At 38.9% G+C, this 26144-nt stretch overlaps 1 protein-coding gene across 1 annotated transcript in view; it reads right to left on the bottom strand.

Annotated features, from left to right (window-relative positions):
- Window positions 1-829: 829 nt before the first annotated feature.
- Window positions 830-26144, bottom strand: part of CMSS1 (cms1 ribosomal small subunit homolog) — a 470991-nt gene continuing 445676 nt past the window's right edge. The window contains exons 3-10 of the mRNA XM_004378136.2: window positions 22274-22345; window positions 20325-20454; window positions 15857-15916; window positions 14608-14710; window positions 8604-8664; window positions 8057-8144; window positions 3719-3807; window positions 830-2196 (exon numbers count right to left, since the gene is read on the bottom strand). Coding sequence (XP_004378193.2) covers window positions 2113-2196; window positions 3719-3807; window positions 8057-8144; window positions 8604-8664; window positions 14608-14710; window positions 15857-15916; window positions 20325-20454; window positions 22274-22345 — 687 coding nt within the window. The 3' untranslated portion in view covers window positions 830-2112. The remainder of the gene's footprint in view (window positions 2197-3718; window positions 3808-8056; window positions 8145-8603; window positions 8665-14607; window positions 14711-15856; window positions 15917-20324; window positions 20455-22273; window positions 22346-26144) is intronic.

Here is a 26144-nt window from a genome sequence, read left to right as displayed (position 1 = left end):
TTGTTTGCTGTACACGTCTGAGTCCCCAAACAGGCGACTGTGGGGTCCTGAAGGGAACATGGGAGGCCTAGGTTTGAAGGAGGCCTGCTACTTAAACTAGTGTGTGTCCTCTGAGATTCAGCTGCATCGTCTGCAAAATGTGGGTAATGATACTTTTCCTACAGGACTATCTCAAGGATGAAATGCGATAAGACTATGGAAGTGAGAACCCTAAGCAGTGAATGGCACACAGTGGGTAACTGACAAATGTTATTTAAACAAGTAAAAATGGAAGTAAATTTGAGCAATAAAATAAAAACCAATAGTGTTGGATTGTAACACATAGAATAAAATATCTATGAGTCCATACTTACGTAAATGAGTAACTGAATAAACAAATAAGTGGGGGAAAGGGACAGCTGTTTCCTACAGAAGAATTCCTACTAACAAGTGTAGAAGGAATAACAGAAATAGAAAAATCACCACAGTAATAACTAATTCAGGCAAGATCCACTCATGGTTGCTAAAATCAGTGGGTGAAAATTTGAGGAGAAGCAGGTTATCTCCATAGCCTAAGGTGTCTCCCCTGTATTAGTTTCCTAGGGCTGTAGCCACAAGGACCACAAATCAGGTGACGTAAAACAGCAGAAATGTATTCTTTCACAGTTCTGGAGGCAAGAAGTCTGAAGTCAGAGTGTCAGCAGCGTTCATTCCTTCTGAGGCTCTGAGGGAGTCTGTTTGTGCCTCTCTCCTAGCTTCTGAGAGCCTCAGGCACTTCTGGCTTGTAGATGCATCTTTCCAATCTCTGCCTCTTTCTTCACACGGCTTACCCGTGTGTCTGTCTGCCTGTCTCTTCTTGTTTTCTTATAAGGGCACCAATCATGTTGGATTAGGGTCTGTCCTAGTGGCCTTGTCTTAACTTTACATTCGTAAAGACCGTGTTCACAGGTGTTGGAAATTAGGACTTCAACATCTTTTCTGGGGACACAATTCAACCCATAACATACCCCAAGATAGTTATTTATTCTAAAGGGAAAAACAGTGACTTTACAGTGGAGAATCCTGGCAGATACCACCTTAACCAAGTCATCAAGGTGGACATAACCAATAATAAGACATAACATTAATTTTTACCCCTGGATATGATGCATCAAGAAGGACATAGCTCTTCTGTGGTATTTTGGCCAAATATGCATAACCTCAATCTATCATGAAAACAATAGGCAAACCCAAATTGAGAAACATTCTACAAAATACCCTTCAAAAGTGTCAAGGTCATGAAAGACAAGGAAACACTGAGGAACTGGCATTGATTTGAGAAAACTAAGGAGGTACGTGGTATCCTGGATTGGATCCTGAATAGAAAAAGACATCAGTGGACAAACAGGTGAAATACAAATAAAGTCTGTAGTTTAGTTAATCGCATTGTACCAATGTTGATTTCGTAGTTTTGATAACTGTACTATGGTTATGTAAGATGTTAACATTGGGGGAAGCTAGGTGAAAGCTGTATGGGAATTTTTTGTACTATTTTTGCAACTGTCCTTCAAGTCTAAAATTATTGCAAAATATAAAAGTTTAAAAAAGCAAACGAGTAAGAGAGCTATAGTTACATTGTTTTCTTTTACACACTTAAAATGTATCTCTTACACTTGTAAGTCTTTATACCGCTACCACTGCTACCTTTCAGCCAAGACCATGCTTCACAGATTACAAAGCTGTTCCACATGTACCATCTCATGGAATCCTCAGCAGTCCCATGAGAGATCACTCCCATTTCACAGCTGATGAAATTGAGGCTTAGAGAGGTAAGGGACTTGCCTAAGGTCGCCCTGCTGCCCTTTCCCTTCTGCACAATCACATCAGAGGCCAGTCAGTGAGAAAAAGACTTAGTCTGCTGAACAAAAATCACACCCACCTCTGATACTTTATTATGCAAGGAAGGGCGTTGGCAAAAAGACAGACTGATTTCGGTCAAAGAATCCTCAAAGTCAGACATTCTCAGTGATCCATCTGGTGATGCAGTTAATAAAATGATAGCTGATATTTAGAGAGCGAGCCCAATGTGCCAGGGTCATTAAATAGAGATGTAAATTCCACCGTGAAAAATGGGATCTTCATTTGGACCCAAACTTAGAAAAGGCCCAGCTTCAAAGATTCTGATTTGCACAGACTGAGTACTCCCATTTCCAGAAGTTCAAAAACCTCCTTTCTTATCTAAATGAGGAAAAAACAAACAAACAAACAAACAAAAAAAGGTTAAGATCAAGAAAAGATGGCCTTGGCAAATAAATTCAACACTTTGGACTCCTTGGCATTTATGCAGCTATTATGGCCAGAATCAAGGAGAGTAAAAGTCCCAAATCACATCTGATTCTGAGGTAGGAGATTTATATAAGTAAAGGAAGAGGTACTGTATAAAACATCCGTTTCATTAAAGTGCCCTTTTGTTTGCAGTCATCAAAAATACAACCTCTACAGAAGTGTTTTCAAGGTACCTGAAGTATGCCTTCTATAATCTAGATTATACACAATATTTCAATGTAGTATTTTATAGCTTTTTGATGAGTGCTAATAATGATCTCAACATAATGAAAATAACTATGGCTGACAAACGAGTTTTTTAGGGGCTGTTTCTACCTCTTATTGTAATTAGAAAACTAATGGTAGATTACTCAGATTTAACAGTGTAGCAAACCACCAAGTATAGCCTCATCTACCTAACATCAAATTGGTTAAACCAGTTTAAAAAACCAACCAATTCAGGAGACAGGGTCTATGTTTGTATACATGTGTGTAGGGAACTAAGCAAATTGTTTTTAAACCTGAACTGATGTCTGATATTCCTCCCTGTTCAATTATAGTCAGGTTGGTCATCCTGAGGATGTATAGTTTTATATGGCAAATTAATTCATTCAGCATGTTTGAAGCAGTATTTCCAAGCCTCTTTGATAGTTACTGCCATTATTTATTCTGGGTTGGTGATTGGCAGCCATGTTTATTACCGTGCAAACTCTTTTCTGTCCAACAACTAAATTGGAAAATTAGCTCCGTGGTAACACCAAACCAACAAAACCTATTGCTGTCGAGAGGATTCTGACTCATAATGACACTATACTACGGTGGGGGTCCAATCAGTTTTTCACATTATATAATAGATTGCTTTCATATATATAATACAATCTAATACTGTGCCCACAAAGGCATTTAATCATTCAATTTTAATTCATTGAGACACCAAAAAATTTCCCCACCTCATAAAACCAAAATAGCCCTCTAAATTAAGTAAGTAGGTTTTGGGGGATGTGGAGATGTGGGCCATTAATGAGGTGAGTTTGTGTCTTCCCCAAGAGTGCATGTGTAAGGATGAAAGGCAAAGAGGCTTGTGTCTGTAAAGAAAGGCACAGGGAAATGTACCAGGGCCTTAAGATCTTCCTACTTCTCAAAGGTAAAGTATAGCTGTGATCTGTAGTGAGGCAGAGGCCATTGGTCATTCATTTAATAAAGAAACACAGCCAGTTCCTATAAAACACATGGAAAGAATACAGAGTTATGTGTAAGGGGTTGAGGTGGCCTCCATAATTGTAGTTACCTCGGAGTTAAGATAGACATCATTTCAAAAGCCAGAATGTGCTGGCTCCCCATGTCAAAGGCTTTATTACTGTGTTTGAACTCAAGTTCAAATAGAAAAAAAAAAACAAAAAACAATGATTAAAGGCAATTGCTGGTTACACTGTACCTCGGGAATGTCCACCAGTCTCCTCAACTTCTGATCTCTCCAGTTCCAGTCAAAAACCAGAAACTTTAAGGGGTTCAAATTAAGGGCACCTGAAAGAGACAAGGAGGGAGCTGCTGCAGGAAAGGCCTCATGACATAAGCTTATTAAAAGGATTTTCTATTCTCCTGGTTGCTTTTTGCCTCACTCGCTGTACTCTCCCCTGGCAACTAATCTCTGCACATGAAGTGCTGCCTGTGCCTGATGAAAACAAATGCAGCACTCGAAGACTTGCTGTCCTTATAATCTTATCAGTGATTCTGAGGAAAGCAGAGAAATTGCTCTTGCTAAGCTCATCAAACACTTATGTGCTGGCAAAGAATCAATCCCCAGTCTCCATTGCATGAAGCCCCAGAGGGTGAAGTCTTGTTTCTGACAGTGATTTGATGAGAATATCCTGCATTCTGGGTGGTGGCCTTCAGAGGGGTCGAGTCCAGTGGAGTCTGCATGATTCTGAGGAGATGAGTGGGCAAAAGGATGAGGACAGAACTGAGTGGATAATTTTAAGCAGAAAAGGAAGTTAGGATGAATGGGTTCTATTCAAAGTCAGCAATCCTTGATGAGACTGGTCAATCAATTAAGGACTCTATCTCCTCTGTTTTCCCATCTATCTAGAAGATAAACAATTGTGGACTGTGAGGGCTGGGGTGGGGGGGACCTCAGAGATTGTCTAGTCCTCAGAGGACTTAAGTTTTTCCATTCTCTATGTTCCTCCCCCTGCCCCAGTCACCCCCATGTCACGCATGGAAACAGTATCGAAGTTTTCCTTTACCCTGCAGAAATTTCCCTCCGTTTTTCTCTGTGGTTATTTCACTATTTTCCTCTCTGCCCAAAATACTTTTTCATGCTTTTTACAAATTATGATGTCTCTTATTTTAAACTCTGTCTTCAAAATTAAAATAAAAATGATAAATTGAGAAAGACAATGGTTTGAGAGTCTTCCCTTGAAAAGTAATGTACTGCTGGTGAACGGCAAATAGGTACCCCTTCTCTGGAAGGCAATTGGGCATGCTATAAAAAGAGCTTTAAAAGCTTATTACTTGATAAAATAATTTTCCTTCTATGATAGAGCCAATAAAAACAACAGATGCAAAGATGATCATTCATAATAGCAAAAGATTGAAATAACCTGAATATCCTACTATAACAGAAATTGTATATACTTTTCTATAGAATATTATGTAGCCATTACAAATGAAAATGAAAATTATATTTCATAACAAGGAAAGTTCTCATGAGATATATTCAGTGAAAAAAAAGTAGGTTATAAAGTTCAAACATGCAGTATGATCTCCATTTTATAAAAATGCATAGAAAAAAGACTAAAGGAAATATATTCAAATATTAACTAACAAGACATTATCTCTAAAGTGATGTTTATTTTCTTCTCTGTATATTTTTGCATTTTTCAAAGGCTTTTATAGTCAGAGAATACTCTTCATTACTATATTAAAACAACACAATTCTGCCTATAAGAGTACAGATTCCAATGTCATGGATATCTTTGCATGTCTATAAACTCTCCTTCATTGGCCTATATCAAATATATAAACATCTTGTTAAGCAAAAAACAGCTACATAAAACGAGTTATGTGCTGTTGATCTGTTTTTGTTAGCTTTTCAGTTTCTAGAGTTCTGGGACTGTTCTCTTTGTATGTAGCCTAACACCTGTGACATACGTGGTTAATGAAAATTAAACCATTCGTCAATCTGAATCAGAAAATAACAGTTATTTTAACTGGTATCATAAAAATCAACAGCTCTTTAAGTGATTTTCCCACATGAAATAAGCCTTCACATGGAGTTCTCACAACTCTGTGGAAATATAATTTCAACATTCTAGACATTTTCGTTTCCTCTTTCCCTCGCTCTCTTTTAAATAAAAAGAGGAGTGGCCTTGTGGCCAGGGATCTGGTGACACAAAAAACATCTGGATTCCAGGAAGGTGAGAGGTGACTCCTTTGGCTAAGAGCTGTGGGGGAGGCAGGATGAAGCTCACAGTCCATCCCTGGCCTCCTGAGTGCCCAGTGTCTCCCAACTCTGTGTCTTACAGAAGGATGATGAGTTCCTTTTATCTGTTCCTTAACTTTCAGTGTCCTCCTGTGCCTGTGGGACAGAATTCAAACTCCTCAGCTTAATATTCAAGGTCCTCCCTCGACAACCTCACTTTCTTTCCAATTGAATCACCTGCTACTACAGCCCACGGAATCTCCAAGCCAAAAAGGTGGTCTCTTTAATAAAAATAATAACTAGTATTTGTTGAGTGCTTAGTGTGTGCCACTCATTGTGCTGAGCGCTTTATGGGCATTTTATTTTCACGACAATCCTATGAGCCAGGTACTAATAACCCTGTTTTTCAGGTACAGAAACAGGCTTAAAAAGGTTAAGTAACTTGCCAAGGTCACACAGCTGGTAAGTTGCTGAATCTGGGATTTGAATCCATAAGTTTGAATCCATAATAGGGGCTCCCTAACCTCAACACCATAATGTCTACTCATCGTCTAGTCTCGATAAACCACGTGTATCTGTTTGCCCCTTTCTGACTGGCTGGTACGCCTATTCCTGAATGCTTTCCTCAAATTGCCCTACCTATTTTAATCCTCCCCAAAACATCAAAGATCATTTAAAGATCTTTTCCTCTGTAAAGCCTTTCCTTCAGAGTCCAGCCCCCATAAAAATCTCTCTCTCATTTCCACTCTTTTAGGTTTTACAAGGGGTCCCTGGGTGGCGTAAATGTTTAAGCGCATGACTACTAGCCTAAAAGCTGGTGGTTCGCACCCACCCAGTGACACCTTGGAAGACAGGCCTGGCGATCTGCTTCTGAAAGGTCACAGCCTCGAAAATCCTATGGAGCAGTTTTACTCTGCACATATGGGGTCGTATGAGTTGAAATTCACTTGATGGCAACTAACAACAACAGGTTTTCTAATCAGAAGCACTCATTCAGCCGTCGGCATTCCTGCTTCATGTGCATTTATCTCCTTGGCTGGATCAGGAGCTCCTTGCGGGAAAACAAAGGTTCTGGAGCAGAAAGGCCTGGCCTGAGAGACCTGGGGGGCGTTACTTTCCCCTTCTCAGCTTCTGTTTTCTCTCCTAAGAATGTCAACCCTCAAGGTTGCTGTGGGTTCTAAATGAGGTGACACATGGAAATGTGTATACACCATAGCACTCTGTGCAGGCAGGGACTCAAAATGTGTGTTTCCTTTCCTTGTCTGGGGCCAAGCCTGTTACTTCATTGCATTTTCTTCATCTGTGCAGATAGTGGGTTCAATTAATTCTGGATGATTTTCATCTGGAGAGAAACGGCAGTGTTTTTAGCTTTAGTCTGCTTCCTGGCACATGACCATGTGTATATACTCATTTGCTATATTGATGAACACAGTTTCAGGTGTATTAAAAAATCCAGGCATAACTGCAGACAATTATATAAAAGTTCTATTACTGTATTAAACAAGTAATTTGGAAATGAGTATTGAAAATGAAATCTTTAAATTTGTCTGGTAGGTAGAACAGGTAATAAGACCATCAGCAGACTAGCAGGTTGTTAGGCTACTGGCTTTGAATAAGTCAATTAAGATATAAAAATCACTAGTGGATGTTGTCTGGAGTACTTTCTGGGTAAAGCATTAAATGAGAAATGTTTTGGAGAAATATTCCCAAATACCTGCATTTCATTCATAGGAACTGCATTTTTGTTCCAATGTGTTTTATATACCAGCCCTCAACCAGAATGTGAGTCTTGGGGAATCAAGACTCAATGAAGCGGGAGGGGAAAGCTGACCACATGTCGCTCTACAAAATCCAGAGGTTGCAAATTGGTAGAGTGAAGTCTGTGTGGATCCACTAACCTGCTTAAAGGAATTGGAATGTGAATGTACTTAGGTAGGCATATGTACTTCAATTTGCCTCAGTCCTTACCATTTCTGCTGGCTGATTTTGGAGACTAACAGCTGAATTTCCAGCTCTTAAATTAGCCAGAGCTTGGAACTGGTTCTTCCAGTTTGAACCCCTGCTGAGAATTTAAATTTCTAACAAGTTCCCAGGAAGTTATACATAAGAATCACTTGGGGATCTTATCAAAAGGTAGATTCTGATTCAGTATATCTGGGGTGGAAACGCAAATTCTCCGCAGGGAGCTTGTTAGGAATGCAAGTTCTCAGCAAGGGTTTGAACTGGATGAACTGGTTTGAAGCCCTGGAATTAACTCAGAAGTCTGGTTTTATTAATCACAAGTGCAGTTTCCTAAAACTCATGTGGGAGTAAGGCAAACTCCCAGCTCTGGGTAGGAGTCTCTTTTCATACCTTGTTTAACGAGGTCTTTGATCCTCCCTGGAGTTCCTACGCCCAGGTGAACCACACGCTTCTCCAGCAACTTTACCTGCTCCTGGATCTATTCAAAGATGGAAGAGAAAGAAAAGGAGGAGTCATTAGAAGGTGCAATCATAGGTCAATTTAGAGCATTGTATCTCAAAGTGAAAAAGGTAAAAAGAAAGTGGGGGCTTGTTTACGGTCAACACCCAGGACAAAGAAGGTTAACTCTGAGGTGGAAGAGCATCTCCCTAGGAAACCGGTAAAACCTTTAAGAATTCAGGAGTCAAACCTCAGCTTCTGTACAGGAATCTGAAAGGATGGAGGACCGCTGTGGGGAGAGGTGAATATGTGGAGGCAGGGGAATTCAAAGAAAACCAGGATGATTGCTGGATATGTTATACAAGGAAGGCACCAAAGAAATTGCTTTCTACAGGAATAAGAAGAGGTAGAAAAGAAAAAGCTGGGCTCTGGGAGTGGCCCTCATGGATCATTACAGGAGATCCCCTGGCCCCCATGAGGAACCACAGGCCCTGCTTACCTTTATATGTTTTGCAAATAATTTCATAACTTTGCTGTCTCCTTTGAATGCAGTCATCGACCTAATGAAAAAGAATAGATAGATGCTTGAGAAAGCTCATTCCAGGCAAGTTGACCACTTAAGTATTACATTTTGCTGTATTGAAAAGGATGTGTTTCATATATGTGTGTATATATGTGTATGTGCATGCGTGTGCATGCATACACATTTTTGGGATTTTCAGGTTAGCCCATCTCTGGAATGAAAGTGGGGTGGCCTTTATTCAGGCATGTAATGGGTTGGCCTCTAACATTTATACACAAGGTTAACTTCCTTGATTATCAAAACATATGCATTTGCCCTTCACTCGTAATACAGAATTTTTGTATTTCAGGTCCCTGGCATAGACTAGTCTTCAAACTGCAGTGTAGTTCTCATAAAATTCTGCAGCACAATTCTCATTTGGTTGTGAGAACTATCTTAGGTGCTGTCCGCCTGAGCTCTGTGGAGCCCAAGAGCATCTATCTACAAAGGCCTGCCTGTGGCTGCTGTGAGGGGGTTCTGGGGGGTGAGCCGACAGGGAGGAAGAGGGTTTATACCCTTCTTCCATCAGAGCAGCCTCACTTTGATCTACTTTGCAGAGTCTTTCTCTGTAAAATTTTATATATGGAAAGGCTTCTGCCAAAAAAAACAGGAAGGAAGGGAGGAAGAAAATAAGGAAGGAAGAAAGAAGGAAAGAAAACCTTTGTCACCAAAAAAAAAAGCAAACCCATTGCTGTTGAGTAGATTCTGACTCATAGTGACCCTATAGGACAGAGCAGAACTGCTCTACAGGGTTTCCAAGGAACGGCTGGTGGATTCGAATTGCCAACCTTTTGGATAGCAGCCATTCTCTGCTAACATTGCTCCACCAGGGCTCCAGAGGACTGCCCAAATCAGAGATATCCAAGTAGGTGGGTAGCATAAGTGAGCCAGGTGATCTGGGAGGCAAGAGGTGCGGACTGAGGAGAATTAGAGAGTATGTGCCCTGTTAAAGGGGCCAACCTATGCTCAGTTTAGCCAGTTACTATGATGTGAGATTATGGGACCAGTGTTACAAGACCTTGTGATTTTTTGAGAAGCCCCAAATCTAGATTTTCATATGCAAAATCTGATTTTAAACAGGAACAATTCATTCAAATGTTTTAGACACAAAATACTTGGGTCAATTTAGCCCTTGGACTGTTGATTTACAGCCTCTGGCTTACAGGACAGGCATTCCATTTGGTTTCTAGGTATTCAAAATCCTGGATCTATCTAGGTGAATCCAGAATGTCAGCTCCGTGGGTCAAGATCATGCTGGCTGGTGCCTTACACTATTGCCTTTACCAGCTCAGCTTTGGCAGCAGGCCCCCAGCCCAAAGCGAGGAAAGCTCTACATGTGGGCATACCACACCAACTGTCTATTGTTTTATTGCAGGGATGACCTTGAGGATGCTGCCATTATGTATGTCACAGAGGGAAAAACCATGCTTCTCAGGGGAACCGTTTTTTAAATCCCAGGGAATATCACAAATCTGGCAACTGATGATGTTTCCCAACTTGGCCTGGCTGCTGGGAAGTACAGGGGGGCCACCTCTGCAGGTGACCAGGGCATAAGATAAGTGATCTTGACCACCGATTCTAGCTGGGCCCACTTCATTTTCTGATCTTTAGTTTTCTTCGCTTCCATTTTCACCACCCTTTTTGCTTTTAATTGTGCTTTAAGTGAAAGTTTACAGAGCAAATTCATTTCTCATTGAACAATTAATACACAAATTGTTTTGTGACATTGGTTGCCAACCCCGTGATGTGTCAACACTCTCACCTTCTCAACCTCGGGTTCCCCACTTCCATTTGTCCAGTTTTCCTGTCCCTTCCTGCCTTTTTATCTTTCCTTTTGGGCTGGTGTGCCCATTTACTCTGGTATGCCCATTTAATCTCATATACATAGTTGACCTACATGTGTTATTGTTTGTTTTATAGGCCATCTAATCTTTGGCTGAAGAGTGAACTTCAGAAGTGACTTCAGTACTGAGTTAAAAGAGTGACTAGGGGCCATACTCTGTCTTCACCACCTATTTTATATTTATCATATGTACTTCGATGTATCACCTCAATATTGTTTTGAGATGAAATACGTATAAGTGAACAAATAAATAATATCTTTGTAATTGATGTTTGGGGATAGATCTAACATAAGAATATTGCCTGGAAATACTATTTTCCTTTATTATTATTATTATTACGTTTCGAGCAATATCATTGATCAGTAGGAATATATGAGTTTGCGAAATAGTTAATCGCGCTATACAAGTTTAATTGAACTAGAGTTTTTACTTACAAATGAGCTTTCTCCATGGCAAGGTCAACTAGAAAGACAATTTAGGGGACATATTTAACATAACTCTGGTTCTCAGGAGAACAAATGTTCTTACAAAGGTTAGAATTATTCAGCATCGATGTTTATGAATAGGGCTCATTATGCCTGCTCCAAAGGCCATCCCCCTTTTGCAAATCACCTAACCTTGAAATGCATCATAATATTACTGGAGACATAGAAAAATACTGAAAATCAGCAAATGAAGTGTGGTAACATGGTACTTTTATGCCCCTCAAAAGGAATTTATGTACAGTAAAAGTGGAAATCAATTTGACAACTTGTTTTTAAGAGGCCACCTCCAGTGCAGCCTCTTTGCCATTAGCTCTTGAGTCTGAAAGGACTTCTTTGGTGATACTTTTTTTTTGAACATTTTATTGTGGTTTAGGTAAAAATTTTACAGAGCAAATTAGTTTTCCATTCAACCATTTAAACACAATTGTTTTGTGACATTGGTTACAATTCCCTCAACATGTCAGCACTCTGCCCCCCTTCCTCTCTGGGTTTCCCATCTCCATTCGCCCAGCTTTCCTAACCCTTCCTGTCTTCTGAATGTTGCTTTTGGGCACGTGCTGCCCTTTGGGTCTCGTATGGTTGATTGCTCTGAGGTGCACATTCCTCACAGATTATTTTGTTCACTTTATAGGCCTGTCTATTGTTTGGGTGAAAGGTGATCTCCGGAGGTGTTCCTTTCCAAGTCTGAAGGATGCCATAGTCTCGCAGGTTTCACTAGTCGCTATCAGACCAGTAAGTCTGGTCTTTTTTGTGAATTTGAATTTTGTTCTACATTTGTGGTTGTCTTAGTCATCTAGTGCTGCTATAATAGAAATATCAAAAGTGGATGACTTTAACAAAGAGAAGTTTAACCTCTCACAGTCCAGTAGGCTACAGGTTCAAATTCAGGACATCAGCTCCAGGAGAAGGCTTTCTCTCTGTTGGCTCTGGAGGAAGGTCCTTGTGATGCATCAGTCTTCCCTTTGTCTGGGAGCATCTTGGCGCAGTAACCTCAGGTCCAAAGGACGCACTCTGCTCCTGGCACTGCTTTCTTGATGGTATGAGGTTCCCACGTATCTCTGCTTACTTCTCTCATTTATATCTTAAAAGGGATTGGCTTAAGACACCATCTAATCTTGTAGACCTCATCAGTATACCTGCCACTAATCCACCTTATTACATCATAGTGATAGAGTTTACAACACATAAGGAAATCACATCAGATTACAAAACAGTACACAATCACACAATACTGGGAATCATGAACCAGCCAAGTTGACAGATATTTTTGGGAGACACAATTTAATCCATGACAGTGGTGGTACTTTTTAAAGCACTGAAAAGTCAGGGTGAACTATAATTTTAGGACCAGAAGCATTTGGGATCTTGAAGATCAGTTATGGTTGGAGCAGAAGTAGTTGAAAGGAACACTTTTGTTTTACTGGGAGGGTGTGGGATATAATTCATTGTGTGTGCCTAGGTGGGGAAAGGAGTTTGGAAGCATTACTAATAAAGATTAATGTCTACTTTCCTAAATTCATAACTTGATTTTCATTTAGGAAGATAGATGTTAATTAAGTACAGAGCCTCTACATTTCCACCTGAGTCTATTTCATCACATTCCTTATTTTTCCTGACTTGGATTTCCCTTTGTTTATTTTTCTCTGGAAGCCTGGTCCAGAGCCTGGCTCCTGGAGAGGGCTGGTCCCAGTCAATCCCATCTTACTCTGATGGCTTTTCTCTGAAAGCTAAATGTTAGCACATATCCAGGGGAAGACTTCTTGTTTATTCAACCAAAACTAAAGTAAATGAAGAGGTATATGAAAGCACTTAGTAAAGCACTGCCAAATTATCTTTAAAACATAATTGTTACATTTAGATCTTTGGTCTATCTGGAATTCATTTTGGTTTAAGAAGTGAGATATGGATCCAACTTTATTTTTCCAAATGGCCACCCAATTGTTCTAACACCATTCATTAAATAATCCATCTTTCTCTACTGATTTGTCACCTTAGTCATTTGCAGCATTTTCATATGCATCTGTATCTACTTTTTTTGTTTATTGTTGTAGTTTAAGTGAAAGTTTACATTTCAAGTTAGTTTCTCATACAAAAATTTATACGTACATTGTTATGTGACCCTAATTGCTTTCCGTATACTGTGACAGCACACTCCTCCTTTCCACTCCTGATTTTCCACGTCCATTCAGCCAGCTCCTGACCCTCTCTGCCTTCTCATCTCACCTCCAGACAGAAGCTGCCCATTTAGTCTCACATGTCTACTTGAGCGAAGAAGCACACTCTTCACGAGTATCATTTTATGTCCCACAGTCCAGTCCAATCTTTGTCTGAAGAGTAGGCCTCAGAAATGGTTTTAGTTCTGGGCTGATAGAAGAGTCTGGAAGCCATGCTTTCTGGGGTTCCTCTGGTCTCAGTCAGACCATTAAGTCTGGTCTTCTTACTAGAACTTGAGTTCTGCACCCTACCTTTCTCCTGCTCCATCAGGGACTCTCTATTGTGTTCCCTGTCAGGGCAGTCAGCTGGGCACCATCTAGTTCTTCTGGTCTCAGGCTGATGGAGTCTCTGGTTTATGTGGCCCTTTCTGTCTCTTGGGCTAATACTTTCCTTGTGTCTATGGTGTTCTTCATTCTCCTGTATCTACTTTTGAACTTTCATTTCTGTTCTACTGTCTGTCATACATGTGTCAGTTCCATACTATTTCAATTATTAAGACTTCATAATGTTTTTGTTTTGCTTTTAGTAATCTAATCCTCTGGTTAGTATTCTTTTTCAGAATTTCCCTGGCTATTTTTTCTGATGTATTTTTCCATATGAATTTAAAATTAGTTTATCTAGTTTGAAAAAAATTCTACTGGAATTTTATTGAGAATCTGTGATTTTGTAGATTATCCTAGAGAAAACTGACATCTTCACAATGTGGAGTCTTCCATTCAAGAATATGGTATGACTTTTTGTTTAAGATTTTCTACGTTCCTCATATGATGTTTTCTTTAGATAGATTTTGTTAAGTTTATTTCTTGGTATTTTATCCTTTCTTGTTACTATTTTAAATCGGATCATGTCTGTTTGGCACATACCTACTACTCAGAAAACATTTATTTTTTCTTCTAACTGGTTGCTGCTGATACAATCCCCAGCTTTTTACCTTTGTCTCCCATGGCTTGTTCTTTACACAGCTGCCAAAGCGATCCTTTAAACTATTATTCAGATCATGTGATTGCTCTGCTCAAATCCTCCAATGGCAGCCCACTGCAGGGCCTTTTGCACCTACTGTCCCCTCTGCCTGGAATGTGCTTCTGCCAGATATCTGCTTGGCTCTCCTTCTCTCTGCTCTAATGTCATGGAGAAGAGAAACTTTCCATGACCATCCTTTTTAAAAATAGCCCCATCCCCTTCTATTCCTTTGACATGCTTTATTTTTTTCTTTACATAACATTATAATATATGTTTACTTTTTTTTTGGCTGTCTCTCCAACTGGAATGTAAGCTCCATGAGGGCAGGGGACTATCTGGTCCATTCGTTGCTACACCTCCAGCACATAGAACATATCAGTTTGGCACCTATCAGTTACTCAGAAAACATTTACAAATAGAACAGGTAAAGCTTCCTACCTAATGAGCTCCAGGGCTCGGATCGCAGAGCTGCAGATAATCAGCATCAGGACCGATTTCTTCTCACTGTGGTTTTTCCGAAGCTTTGCCCACTTAGGACAGACTGGAAAAAAGACCACACATGTAAAAAATTACCCTAAATATAGCAAAATAGAGTCCTCAAAGTTGAGTATTCTCTAAGCAAAAAAAAAAAGTATCATTTAGATTCTATTCTCTGGTTGTACTAAATATTAGATTAAAATGAAATATCATTAATCTGCAACACATATTTACACCAAGTAGCTAAATGTGATTAGTTTTAGGATTAAGTAAAAAAGTTTGGAATAATTCATTCTTATATTTTAATTTATGTTTGAAGCTTGAAGGCAATGTTGATTACATGGGGAAAAAACTCTGGTTCAATAATATTAAACGTTAAATGGACACTCAGAATAAGATATAAAATGGAACAGACATTTAAATAATAGCAAACATTAAACACTGACATTATGCTAAGCATTTTACATGCATTACCTTTTCTAGTCCTCATAATCCTGTGAGGTTGATTCTATTATTATTTACATTTACATTTGTTGAATTTGAGGCTGAGAAATATTAAGTGACAAGGGCCCCCAGCTTGTAAGTGGTGGAACTGAGATACGAACTCAAATTGGATGTTGTTTGAATTGCATAGAGTTTGAAATAAAAATGTTAAATTTATATATTTAAACTATAATCTAGTTATAAATAATCTAGTTATTCCTGGCTACACTAATAACTAATATGTATTGGAAAAAATCAAATTGATTGAGCACACAGTAGCCATCGCCTGAGTTCTGAGTATGTGAATAGAATTTCAGAATATCACAACAGGAATAAAGATCACATGGTCCAGCTTCCTAATCTCTCAGATAAAATCAAGCCCCAGGGGAGTACTCAGTGACTTGTCCTAGGTCAAACAGCCGATCAGTGGGGGTCCTGCAACTAGAACATTGTTCTCTGGATTCCTAGACCAATGCTTCTCGTGTGTCAAAACAAAAAATGAGACCAAAGACCAAATTCCCAAACCCAGTGCAAAATCAGAGTAAATTTATACAGATAAAAATTAATATCAAGATGACCTAAAAAAGCCTCCATTTAGAATCCATTTCAAATGGAAACTTTTGATTTTAAATGTAGTTTTCAAATATTTGTTTCAAAGAGACATCTTATTTTTTAATAGGATAATAACAACTTGGAGAATAATTTTTAAAAATCAGTGTTTACTTACTTTCTTTCAGGTAGGATGAAAGACTGTGAGTCAAGTCATTGGCTTTGAGGAAACAGGAATCTAGAAAAATGAGAAACATATTTTGTTAAGAATTTTGCAAACACACGAACAATCAAAATAGATTACATGTGAATAATGTATTCTTGGTCAAGTTTTAAAAATATTAGTGAAATGGGGGCTCATTATATATTTTGAAGTATTGTCTAGTATTTTAAAATAAACTTACAGCCCTCCACTGAGCGGCCTATAATTTCTTAGAGTAGTGAAACAGAAGCTTGTTGTATCATTCAGTGGACTAATGATATGTCTTTATTTTTCAAAACCATGGAGTAGGCAACATACAAAGGCAAAGGTTAAATCTTTGAAACAAATCTGCGAAGACATGCTAAAACTCACTAGTCATCACAGAAATGCAAATTAACAGAGCTATGAGACACACTTTACACACTCATTAGAATGGACATTAGAAAGATGATTAATATCAACTGCTGTTGAGAATGGAGGGTGGTGGGAACTCCTGTGAACTGCAGGTGGAAGCATAAACTGGCATAACTATTCTGGAAACTATTTAGTAAAATTACAATGTATATACCCTATGACCTAGTAATTTCATTCCTGAGTAAATAATGCAAAGAAATTCTTATGTGGTCTGTAAATGGTCACACACAAGCGTATTCATCCTGGCATGGTTTGTGACTGAGGAGCTGGATGCAACCTAGGTGTCCAGATCTGGGAAAATGGATAAGCAATATGTGGTGGGTGAAAATACTGAATATTATGTAGCCTGTAGAAGCAATGAACTAGATGTATAAAAAGCCATGTGGACATATCTTTAAAAAAGTGTTAAGTGAGGAAAGAAACAGAATGAGAGGTTCAGCACAAATCATTTAGATAAATTTAAAACATACACATACAACGACATCAAATATTTTATAAGGATACATACATATTTTAAAACATATATCAACTAACTAGATAGTAGATAAGAATCATCTTAGGCGAAGGGAAGGACAGCACACACTACAGGGGAAGTCAGCACAACCAGACTAAACCAAAGCTAAGAAGTTTCCTGAATACAATCAAATACTTTGAGAGACAGAGTAGCAGGGGTAGGGGTCTAGGGACCATGCTTTCAGGGGACATCTAGGTCAACTGGCATAACAAAGCTTATTAAGAAAATGTTCTGCATCCTAGTTTGGTGAGTGGCATCTGAGGTCTTAAAAGCTTGCAAGCAACCATCTAAGCGGCATCAATTGGTCCCAATCACCTGGAGTAAAGGAGAATGAAGATCACCAAAGACACAAGGAAAGTATTAGCCCAAGAGACAGAATGGGCCACATCAACCAGAGACTTCATCAGCCTGAGACCAGAAGAACTAGATGGTGCCCGGCTACCACCAATGAACGTCCTGACAGGGAACACAACAGGGAGTCCCTAATGGAGCAGTAAAAGGAAGGGGTGCAGAACTCAAATTCTAGTAAGAAGACCAGACTTAATGGTCTGACTGAGACTGGAGGCGCCCCGGAAAGCATGGCCCCTGGACTCTCTATCAGCCCAGAACTAAAACCATTTCCGAGGCCAACTCTTCAGACAGGGATTGGACTGGACTGTGGGACATAAAGTGAATACTCGTGAGGCGTGTGCCTCTTAGCTCAAGTAGATACAAGAGACCAAAGGGGCAGCTTCTGTCCAGAGGTGAGATGGGAAGGCAGAGAGAGTTAGGACCTGGTTGAATGGTCATGGGGAATCAGGGGTGGAAAGGAGGAGTGTGCTGTCGCAGAATGGGGTGAGCAATTAGGATCTCATAACAATGTATGTATAAAAATTTTTTATGGGAGACTAACTTGAAACGTAAACTTCATTTAATTACAACAATAAAAAAAAAATCCATATATCAATACACTAGAGTTAATGCCCATGGGGGAAGGAAAATGGGAGTATGGAGTGAGGAAGAATGAGAATAACACAACAAAACACAACACCACATAATACATTCCAATAAAGCATAGGGGCCTTCCCCGACCAGTGATGATCATGGCCTAGCAACTACGTGGTATGATTAACTCGGTATCTGAGATGTCAAAACAAAAGCAGCATCATGTTTATCATCCTAACTCTTTCTTCAAGAAATAGTGTATCTATAAATACAGCAGAGTGCTAGGCAGTAAACTATTACTAAATTAAATGAAATTCATATTGTGACCCAGCACATACAACTCACAAGGTGTAACTTCAAAGGTGTTGCTGTCTATACTTTGTGGAGCCTTTGAGAGACTTTAAGACTGTAATTTACCAAATCTGGATATAATCAGAATAACCTGGAGCACTTTTCAAAAGCTACAGATTCCTGAGATGGACTACCTTTTCAGTAGCGAGTCAGAATCCCTTGGGGTGGGCCGGGAATCTGTTTTTTTAAGAAGCTCCTTGGTGATTTGGTTGCAGCTAGCCTATAGGCATTTAGGAATCACTGATCAAAACCACATTCCAGCTTCTCAGGAGGACAGCTGAGAGTCTAATTGGCCCCCAGCAACTTCTGCCTTGAAACCCTAATTAAGTGCCCATATGTATGACATGAACGCTGTACAGTGCACAATATTAATTGAAAAGACATGGTCCTGCCCTAAAGACACAAACAACCTCAAACAAAAACCAAGTTAGACGCTTAGCAAACTAACTAGGCGCGATATTTTATTACTTATATCCACCTTTTATTTATGTCCCTTCCTGAGCCTGTTTCAAACAACCAGTGGAATCTTCCTCCCCTCAGCTAGCACGGAACTTTCTCTCTGTCCTCAGCCTCATCAGTGTAGTGACAGGGCCTTTTCTCCTAAACCTTCCTAGGATATCTCAGAATGGCCTAATTTTCTAACTGGAAAAGCTTGCCTATATTTTTTGGCTATGAGTATTTCCAACATAATTTTCTTCCTCCCTACACCAACTCATGACCACACCGTTCTTGCCTACTGAACTCTAATACAACAATAACATAACACAGACACACTATGGAACTAAAATGACCTCCTAAAAATTTCTTCTGACATTTTACTTTCTACAGTTCTAGAGAGAATAGGGGTTGATGATATTCCATGAGATTACAGAGTAGTAGTGGTGCCTGGTGGCACAAATGGTTAAGTGCTCGACTATTAGCCAAAAGGTTGGTGGTTGGAACCCACCCAGAGACACCTCAGAAGACAGGCTCCGCCATCTGTGAAAGGTCACAGCCTTGAAAATTCTATGGAGCAGTTCTACTCTGCACACATAGAGTGGTCCCATTACCTCACAAATTCTTGTTAACTTGAAAGTATAGTCTTACAAAGAATTAGAAGGCAAAACTGACCATTGAATCACAGTAAAACCCAAACTTCAGTTAAAGTTGGGAAGAGGTTTTGTTATTACACTTGATTCCTGCCATAGAATAGTTAGAACAGAGCGCTCTGCCAGAGGAACGGCATGCTGAGAGGGGTGGTTTGTAGGGGCTGTTGGAGCCGTCTGGACTCAGTCTAAAACCCCAGATCTTGCTCATGTAGAAACGCACTCCTTCAATTCCCTAAAGGGTATTCTTTTTGGAAAAGAAACAGACAAAGGCACTCGTGTCTCCAAATCCGGTACTTGTTTTTTAAAAAAAGCACATCACAAAGGAATTATAAAAATTCAGGGAACAGATTGTTTGTCAGCTTCTCAGGCTTCTAGAAAGCATAAAGTTGTAATGGAAAAGGAAATTAAGCTACCCTTGACTTTTTCTAAAGCAGGATGAGATAGCCCTAGCAATCTATAAATGGCTCATCTAAAGCAGTGGTACCCAAACTTTCTGTGGTTTCATTTCATGGCAACATCTCTTTTCTTCCATCCTTGCCCAAAAGGACTGACAGGATGTATCATAATTAATGAAAATTAGTAGTTTTAAGAATTTTGCTATATTCTTTAGCTTAATTATACATACTCGAAGGTAGTGGTTCTCAAACTCTAGCAGGCTTAAGAATTGCCTGGGGAAGGTGGCAGCCTTGCTAACAAGGCAGAATTTTGTCCCTACATTTAGAGAGCCTGCATGAAAAAGACTAGGCTGGGACCAGAAACACTGCCCTAGGAACAAAACCATGACTAGAAATCATGGTTAAAAACAACAACAGTAAGGACAACAACAAAACTAAGATGCTTATTAAGGCTGAAGTCTTGTCCATAAAGGATGAGTAAATCAATGTTTCATAGCTATACTTTTAAATGTGTGCTTTGTCTTTATTTTCACTTGACTTCTGTCCCCATGAGGGATTCTATTAGGTTGGGGAAAGGAGTATTAGCACATGGAAAATGTATTAATTTATTGGCTGAGACACATAACCATAACAAATAGTAAAGATGAACCTGTTTCGATCCTTATCATCAGGAAAATTGCTAGCAATTAACACTAGGTCCTCTAGATGACTAATCTCAGAATAGTTGGAGTTGGAGGGCAGAAGAAGCCTGGTCCTACCTGGTAGGTTCAGTTCTTCTAATTCAATCACTGAGCGATTGCTGCTATAATAGTCCTTCATCAGCTTCTGTAGGTTTTCAGGTGTCCCTGGTTTTCGTTCTGATTTTGCAAGAACATCAGTAATTTTCTTCTAAGACATGAGAAGGAAGAAAAATGGGAAGATAGGTTTTAGAATGGGATTTGGCTTAGGATAGGTTGATTTAACTGCTTTCAGTAATAGTCGAGTGTGAATATGAATTCTAAAAAATATACTTGAGAAAATGTAATGAATATTTCCTGGACATAACCAAGCTTTGAAAAATGAACAGAGGACCTACAGGCTTTTTGTAACTCTTGGTTCTATGACTTCTGGGAGAACTGAAATTCTTGTAGGAGTCTCTATAATAGGATATTGTTTTCTATTAAAAGTCAAGAAATCTTGTTGATACCAAAAACTTTCTCTAAGGTCTCCTTAAGGCCTAGATGATTTGTATTTCTGCGAAAGTGAATTTTGAGAATTTCTTGCCCAATCTGGTTTTTGAGGGGCTGAGTCTCAGTCTGGATTTCTGGGATTAAAGTTTGCAGGAGTGAGCATAGGAACCCACTGAAAAGAGGCCTTAGACCCTCGTTTCTCAAGCCTTGGGAGACAGATAGTCTTAAACTGGTCTATGGAAGGTAGAACAGATACTACAGGAAATAATTTCCAACATCTATTTTAATTTTGACTCATTTGTGTAGCACTTATTGAATGCCTGCAATGTAGGCATATACAATCATTCGTTTAATTTTCAACAAAAACTTCCCTTCTCAGTTCCTTCTAATGTTTCACCAAAGATACAGAAGGAGCCATTCTCCCCTCCCCACCCCCAGCGTTTTTCCCTCCTTCTACAGTATCCTCATTTCTACACCTCCACCAAGAACAGTCAAGGTCTGTTGAATGAATTAACTTTTAAAAATATGTCACCAGTGGGCACATTTTGGCGTGACCTCAGCCAATGCTAAACTATCTAGCAGGAGTTCTGACCTTGAGCTACTAAGAAGTTAACACTCCTGAAGGCCATTAGTGTAAAAACTATCAAAGAGAAGTTAAAAGTTACTTCTTTAAGGACTTGCCAAACCTCAGCCAATTTGGCATCTCTCATCTTCCTATCTGGCCATTTGCGAGAAAAGAAAACATGCATACATACTCTTAGTTTTCTAAAAGCTCGCTGTTAAGTAATTGGGTTGAGTCCATCTTCTTTCCTCTTAATCCCAATCATATTTCCTCTGCTGACTTCAGCAGTCGACCCTTCTTGGCAGGGAGAGAATTACACTGCTGTTTTCACAACTGTGGTGGAAGGGCAAAGCTAATCATTCTTTCTCCAAGGCTAAGATGTAACAAAGTTTATATAGGAGCAACACAGTCTTCCTTATGCTCCCAGCAAGTATTAAAAGGGAAAGGGAGCTTTTTGTCTTAAATTATAATTTCAAATTACAGTCAGAAATGCCTTATGCTTATACTACCTTTATCTGCTTATTATATTCTTTTCATTATTACTTGAATGTATAAGGTCTTAAAGACTGGAATGGGTAGGAAAGGAAGGTTGGTAAATTTCTTTTCTTGGAAATCTAATCCATAATGGTTGCACTCCATCTCATCCAGAGTCAGAGGGGTCAACGGGTAGGATAGCTGTGGGCCCGTTCTAGAATTAGAAACCTATGTCTGATTTTTAACCACAGTGAGAACTCAGGGTGGATAACACAGATGTTTGGTGCTCCACAAGACTGAAATAGGAGTCAGAAAAAAATTATTTTCAGCTCCAGCAGACACACTTATTGCTAGTGACTTTAGGAAAGTCACCAAACATTGATGAACCTTACAATTTCTGCATCTCTAAAGTGAAGATTAGAAAAATTGTCTTATCAAAACAACATATACACGTGATAAAAATCACATGGGGCCACACTTTTTAAGAAATTATTAATATTACCTTTTTCCTCCTCCTGGTCTTCGTGGCCTCCTCTTTTGTTTCCTTTGGTTGTATCAGGAAACATTCTTTAGGCTATAAGGAAATACAAATAAGAAAACTTCCATCTGAGTGTGATGAGATGTCAATGAATGGTATAAATCCCGTGCCTTTTGCCATGCATGTATTCTTCAGATCCGTTGGTAACATCTGTAGACAAAGAGATGCTGAGATACCCGTTGTAGATTACGTAGGAGCTGGGCTGAGAGAACGTCAGGAAGTCAGAAAGACTGAAAAATCTTGAACAAAGGTCTAAATGTGTGAGTGAGTGAGTGTGTATGTGCATTTGGGGTAGTAGTACAGGATATTCAAGATTGAAGACAGTGGCCAGGTTTATAAAATACAGGCAGAAATAGATGTGATTAAGAATTAAGATGTGGTAACACAGTGACTAGAGTGACCAGGGTTTTCCATGAATTAGCTACACGTGAGTCTGCATTTCATGTCAGTGGTGTTTTTATTTTATATTATCCATTCTTTTCCTCTTTTCTATAAGCATAGAAAATCTAAAGTAGGATATATTTACTTATATTTTTGTAAAACCAGCCTCATCTATAGTGCCTACAAAGTGAATGTTTTTGCTAATGGTCTCAGTCCATGGCCCAGAATAATCTGTTTTGCCTGTTGCCTTGACCCTGAGTACCCTATATAGTTTAGTGCTATTTTTACCCTGTGGAAGTTTTTGTTTTATGCAGAAAAACAGGAAATTTGGACTAAGACCTTGATTTATCAAATAGAATGCCTCAGATTCCATAGTTATTAATCATAAGCAGGAATATAAAATGTTTCCTGTGCTGGACCTTTTATGCAACATCTTCAAACAAGTTGCCAAGTAAGATATAAAATGTAAAGTGAAAACATTCTGAGTTTTCCCTTGATTCAGTTTCCACTCCAGCTAGAGAGGATTCAGTTTAAACTGGTGAACTACTAACCAAAGCAATCTCATCTCCACTGGCTCTGTTTACAACGATTACAGATGAATCTTTCTACTCAAGCTTGCAGACAGCCTGTAGATTCAGAATGACTATGGCCTGAAGCCAGAGAGATACATAATGCAACATAATTTCTTCAAGACCTGGGGCCAAGATCAGTAGTTTCTAGACTCTGTTTCTGTTAGAAGAGAAGTAGATTCTAAAGGTTCAGGATTAAAGTGACATGGGAATCTTGAAATTTTAGGCTCTTCTCAGTTAAAACAAACCTGCAAAGAGCTATTACATTATAGCTAAATAAAAGATATTATGACTTTATTTCTTATTTAGAAAGTTAAGCTGCCTTTTGGATTTGGATATGCCAATTTGATACTGGTACGTGCCAGTTAGGAACTGGGCCAAGGCCACTAATATGTCACAGAAGCTGCCAGATAGTCATAAGAGTCCAATGACAAATAAGGCCAACATTCAGCTGTAGCTCCTAAGGCAAAGGCCTGGATACAATTAGTAGATCCCCTAAGAGAAACTGCAGTATCTCATCATCAGTATCAAGGTCTTAGGAAGCAGACTTAAAAAACCTGTTCTATTATTTAGCAAGTTGGGTTGCTCTCTAGGAGTATGTTCAACTTGCTGGGTTATATTTATGTTACGTTTACAAGCCAATGAACTCAAACACACAAATTAAATCTGGAAATGAGCTCAGTTATAAGGACATGAACTCTCCAATTCTAGAAGAAAAATAAAAATGCATATCTGAATCATATACAAGAAAAAAGAAACTTGCTTGATGAACTGCTTTAGTCAAGATATTGCATCAGGTTTAAATGTTAGGTTCAAATTCTTAGATCATCCTAATGGAACCAGTTAACTCATCTGGTTGGGGTAGGGCACTAATGAAGAAGCCAAGTTCATGGGGCCAATTCCATAGAGGTAAGGTGACATTATGGAGAAATCCAAATCCACAGCATTGAATATTCCTGAACTTAGCTGCCTTATGAATGCTGATGATTACCCTCAGAGAGACTGGGTAAGAAGATGTAGATGACTCAACTCAGGCCACAAAGAATTTCTAGAAACCAATTCCAATGGTATGTAACTTTGACAGGTGACAAGTAATGTCTTCTTTTTATGTGGAATGCAGCAATTTTAAGTATACTGTCTGAAGAATCACATTTTCCCGAACATATACCGAAAAATACAGCTTCCAAATGAAGTGATTGGGGCAAGTTCTCAATTCTTTAAAGTGTCAAAAACTATGTCTCTTAAGAATGATTCCCCTGGTTAAACATGGCAAATCAATCTCAAAAACCCCACTAAACTGAACATAAAGAAAACTGAAAAGGTATGACCCTAGAAGGACCAAGAAACCAAGAAAGAGGACAAGGGTAGTGGAGGGATTTCAACAACTTTGTGGAAAATGAAAAATGCTTACAAGTGGGTGACTTAACAGAGAGAGAAAGCTAGCACCTGGGTTTTTGGAAAGGTAGAAGCTAATAATGAGTGAGTCTGTTTGACCTGCTAGACTCTGAAAAGGTTCAGTACTTGGAGGCACAGTGTACTACAGACAGTGAAGGGCTGAAAAGAAAGAGATTGGCTGAAAGTTTATATTTATAGTAATTTGCCCCCCCCCCCCCCACAACTGGACTGTATCTCCTGCCCAGGCAGTCAGGCAACTATCCCATTACTGCTTCCTCTCACCTTCCTCTCAGCAGCAAACTGAAGGTTTATTCTCTGGGGATACTAAGAGGACCAAGAGGACCAAGAAATCTGGCACAGTGGAGATAGGGCAGAGAGAAGCTCATCTCCATTTCCTCCCCTTGTTCCAGAATGTCTGGAGCCAGACTTATATATTGTAGGCAGGAGACTAGTGAATTCTTTTCTGGAAAAATAGACTGGTCAAAGATAAATACCACAAGAGAGTGAAATTCGGAGGTCCCATAGTAAAAATCCAGCTTGTTATCCAATCACCCTCCCATGAAGTCCACTAATTAACAAGCCCCACTCATGCACAAAATTTTTCCAACAACTTTTCAGTGTATCTCCAAAATGAAAAGACATCTAAGGCTCATCAGACATCTAAGGAAAGCCTCAAACACGAGAGAAAAAATTTAGGGCAAGCAAACAAACAAACCAACCAAAAAAAAAAAAAAAAAAAAAAAAAAAAAAAAAAAAAAAAAAAAAAAAAAAGAAAAGAAAGAAAAAAGAAACTTGAGAAAAGAGGGAAAGTACTTCAAACAAATTATGATTAATATTCTCAGAGAGATAACGAAAGATTTTGCAGCCATGAAACAGGAACAAGATGCTATAAAAAAGGAACGAGAAAACATTTTTAATTACCTTTTCAATTTCTTCTTTTTTTATAGGTTTATTCAGTTTTTCTACCTCTGTTTGTGTTAGTTTAGGTAGGTAGTGTGTTTCTAGAAATTTGTCCATTTCCTCTAGGTTTTCAAATATGTTAGAGTATAATTTTTCATAGTATTCTGTTGTGATTCTTTTAATTTCAGTTGGTTCTGCTGTGATATTGCCCATCTCATTTCTTTTTTGGGTTATTTGCTTCCTCTCCTGTTTCTTTTTTGTCAGTTTGGCCAATGGTTTATCAATTTTATTGATCTTTTCAAAGAACCAGCTTTTGGTCTTGTTAACTCAATTGTTTTTGTATTTTTTATTTCATTTAATTCTGCTCTAATTTTTATTATTTGCTTTCTTCTGGTGTTCAAGGGCTTCTTTTGCTGTTCTCTTTCTACTTGTTCAAGTTGTAGGGTTAATGTTTTGATTTTGGCCCTTTCTTCTTTTTGGATGTGTGCATTTATTGTTATAAACTGACCTCTGAGCACTGCTTTTGCTGTGTCCCAAAGGTTCTGGTAGGATGTGTTTTCATTCTCGTTTGATTCTATAAATTCCTTTAT

This window comes from Trichechus manatus, unplaced genomic scaffold, assembly GCF_000243295.1.
Source record: "Trichechus manatus latirostris isolate Lorelei unplaced genomic scaffold, TriManLat1.0 scaffold00055, whole genome shotgun sequence".
Classification (NCBI taxonomy): domain Eukaryota; kingdom Metazoa; phylum Chordata; class Mammalia; order Sirenia; family Trichechidae; genus Trichechus; species Trichechus manatus.
Note: the sequence above shows the minus strand (reverse complement) of the source record. Positions and strands in the feature narration are given on the sequence as shown.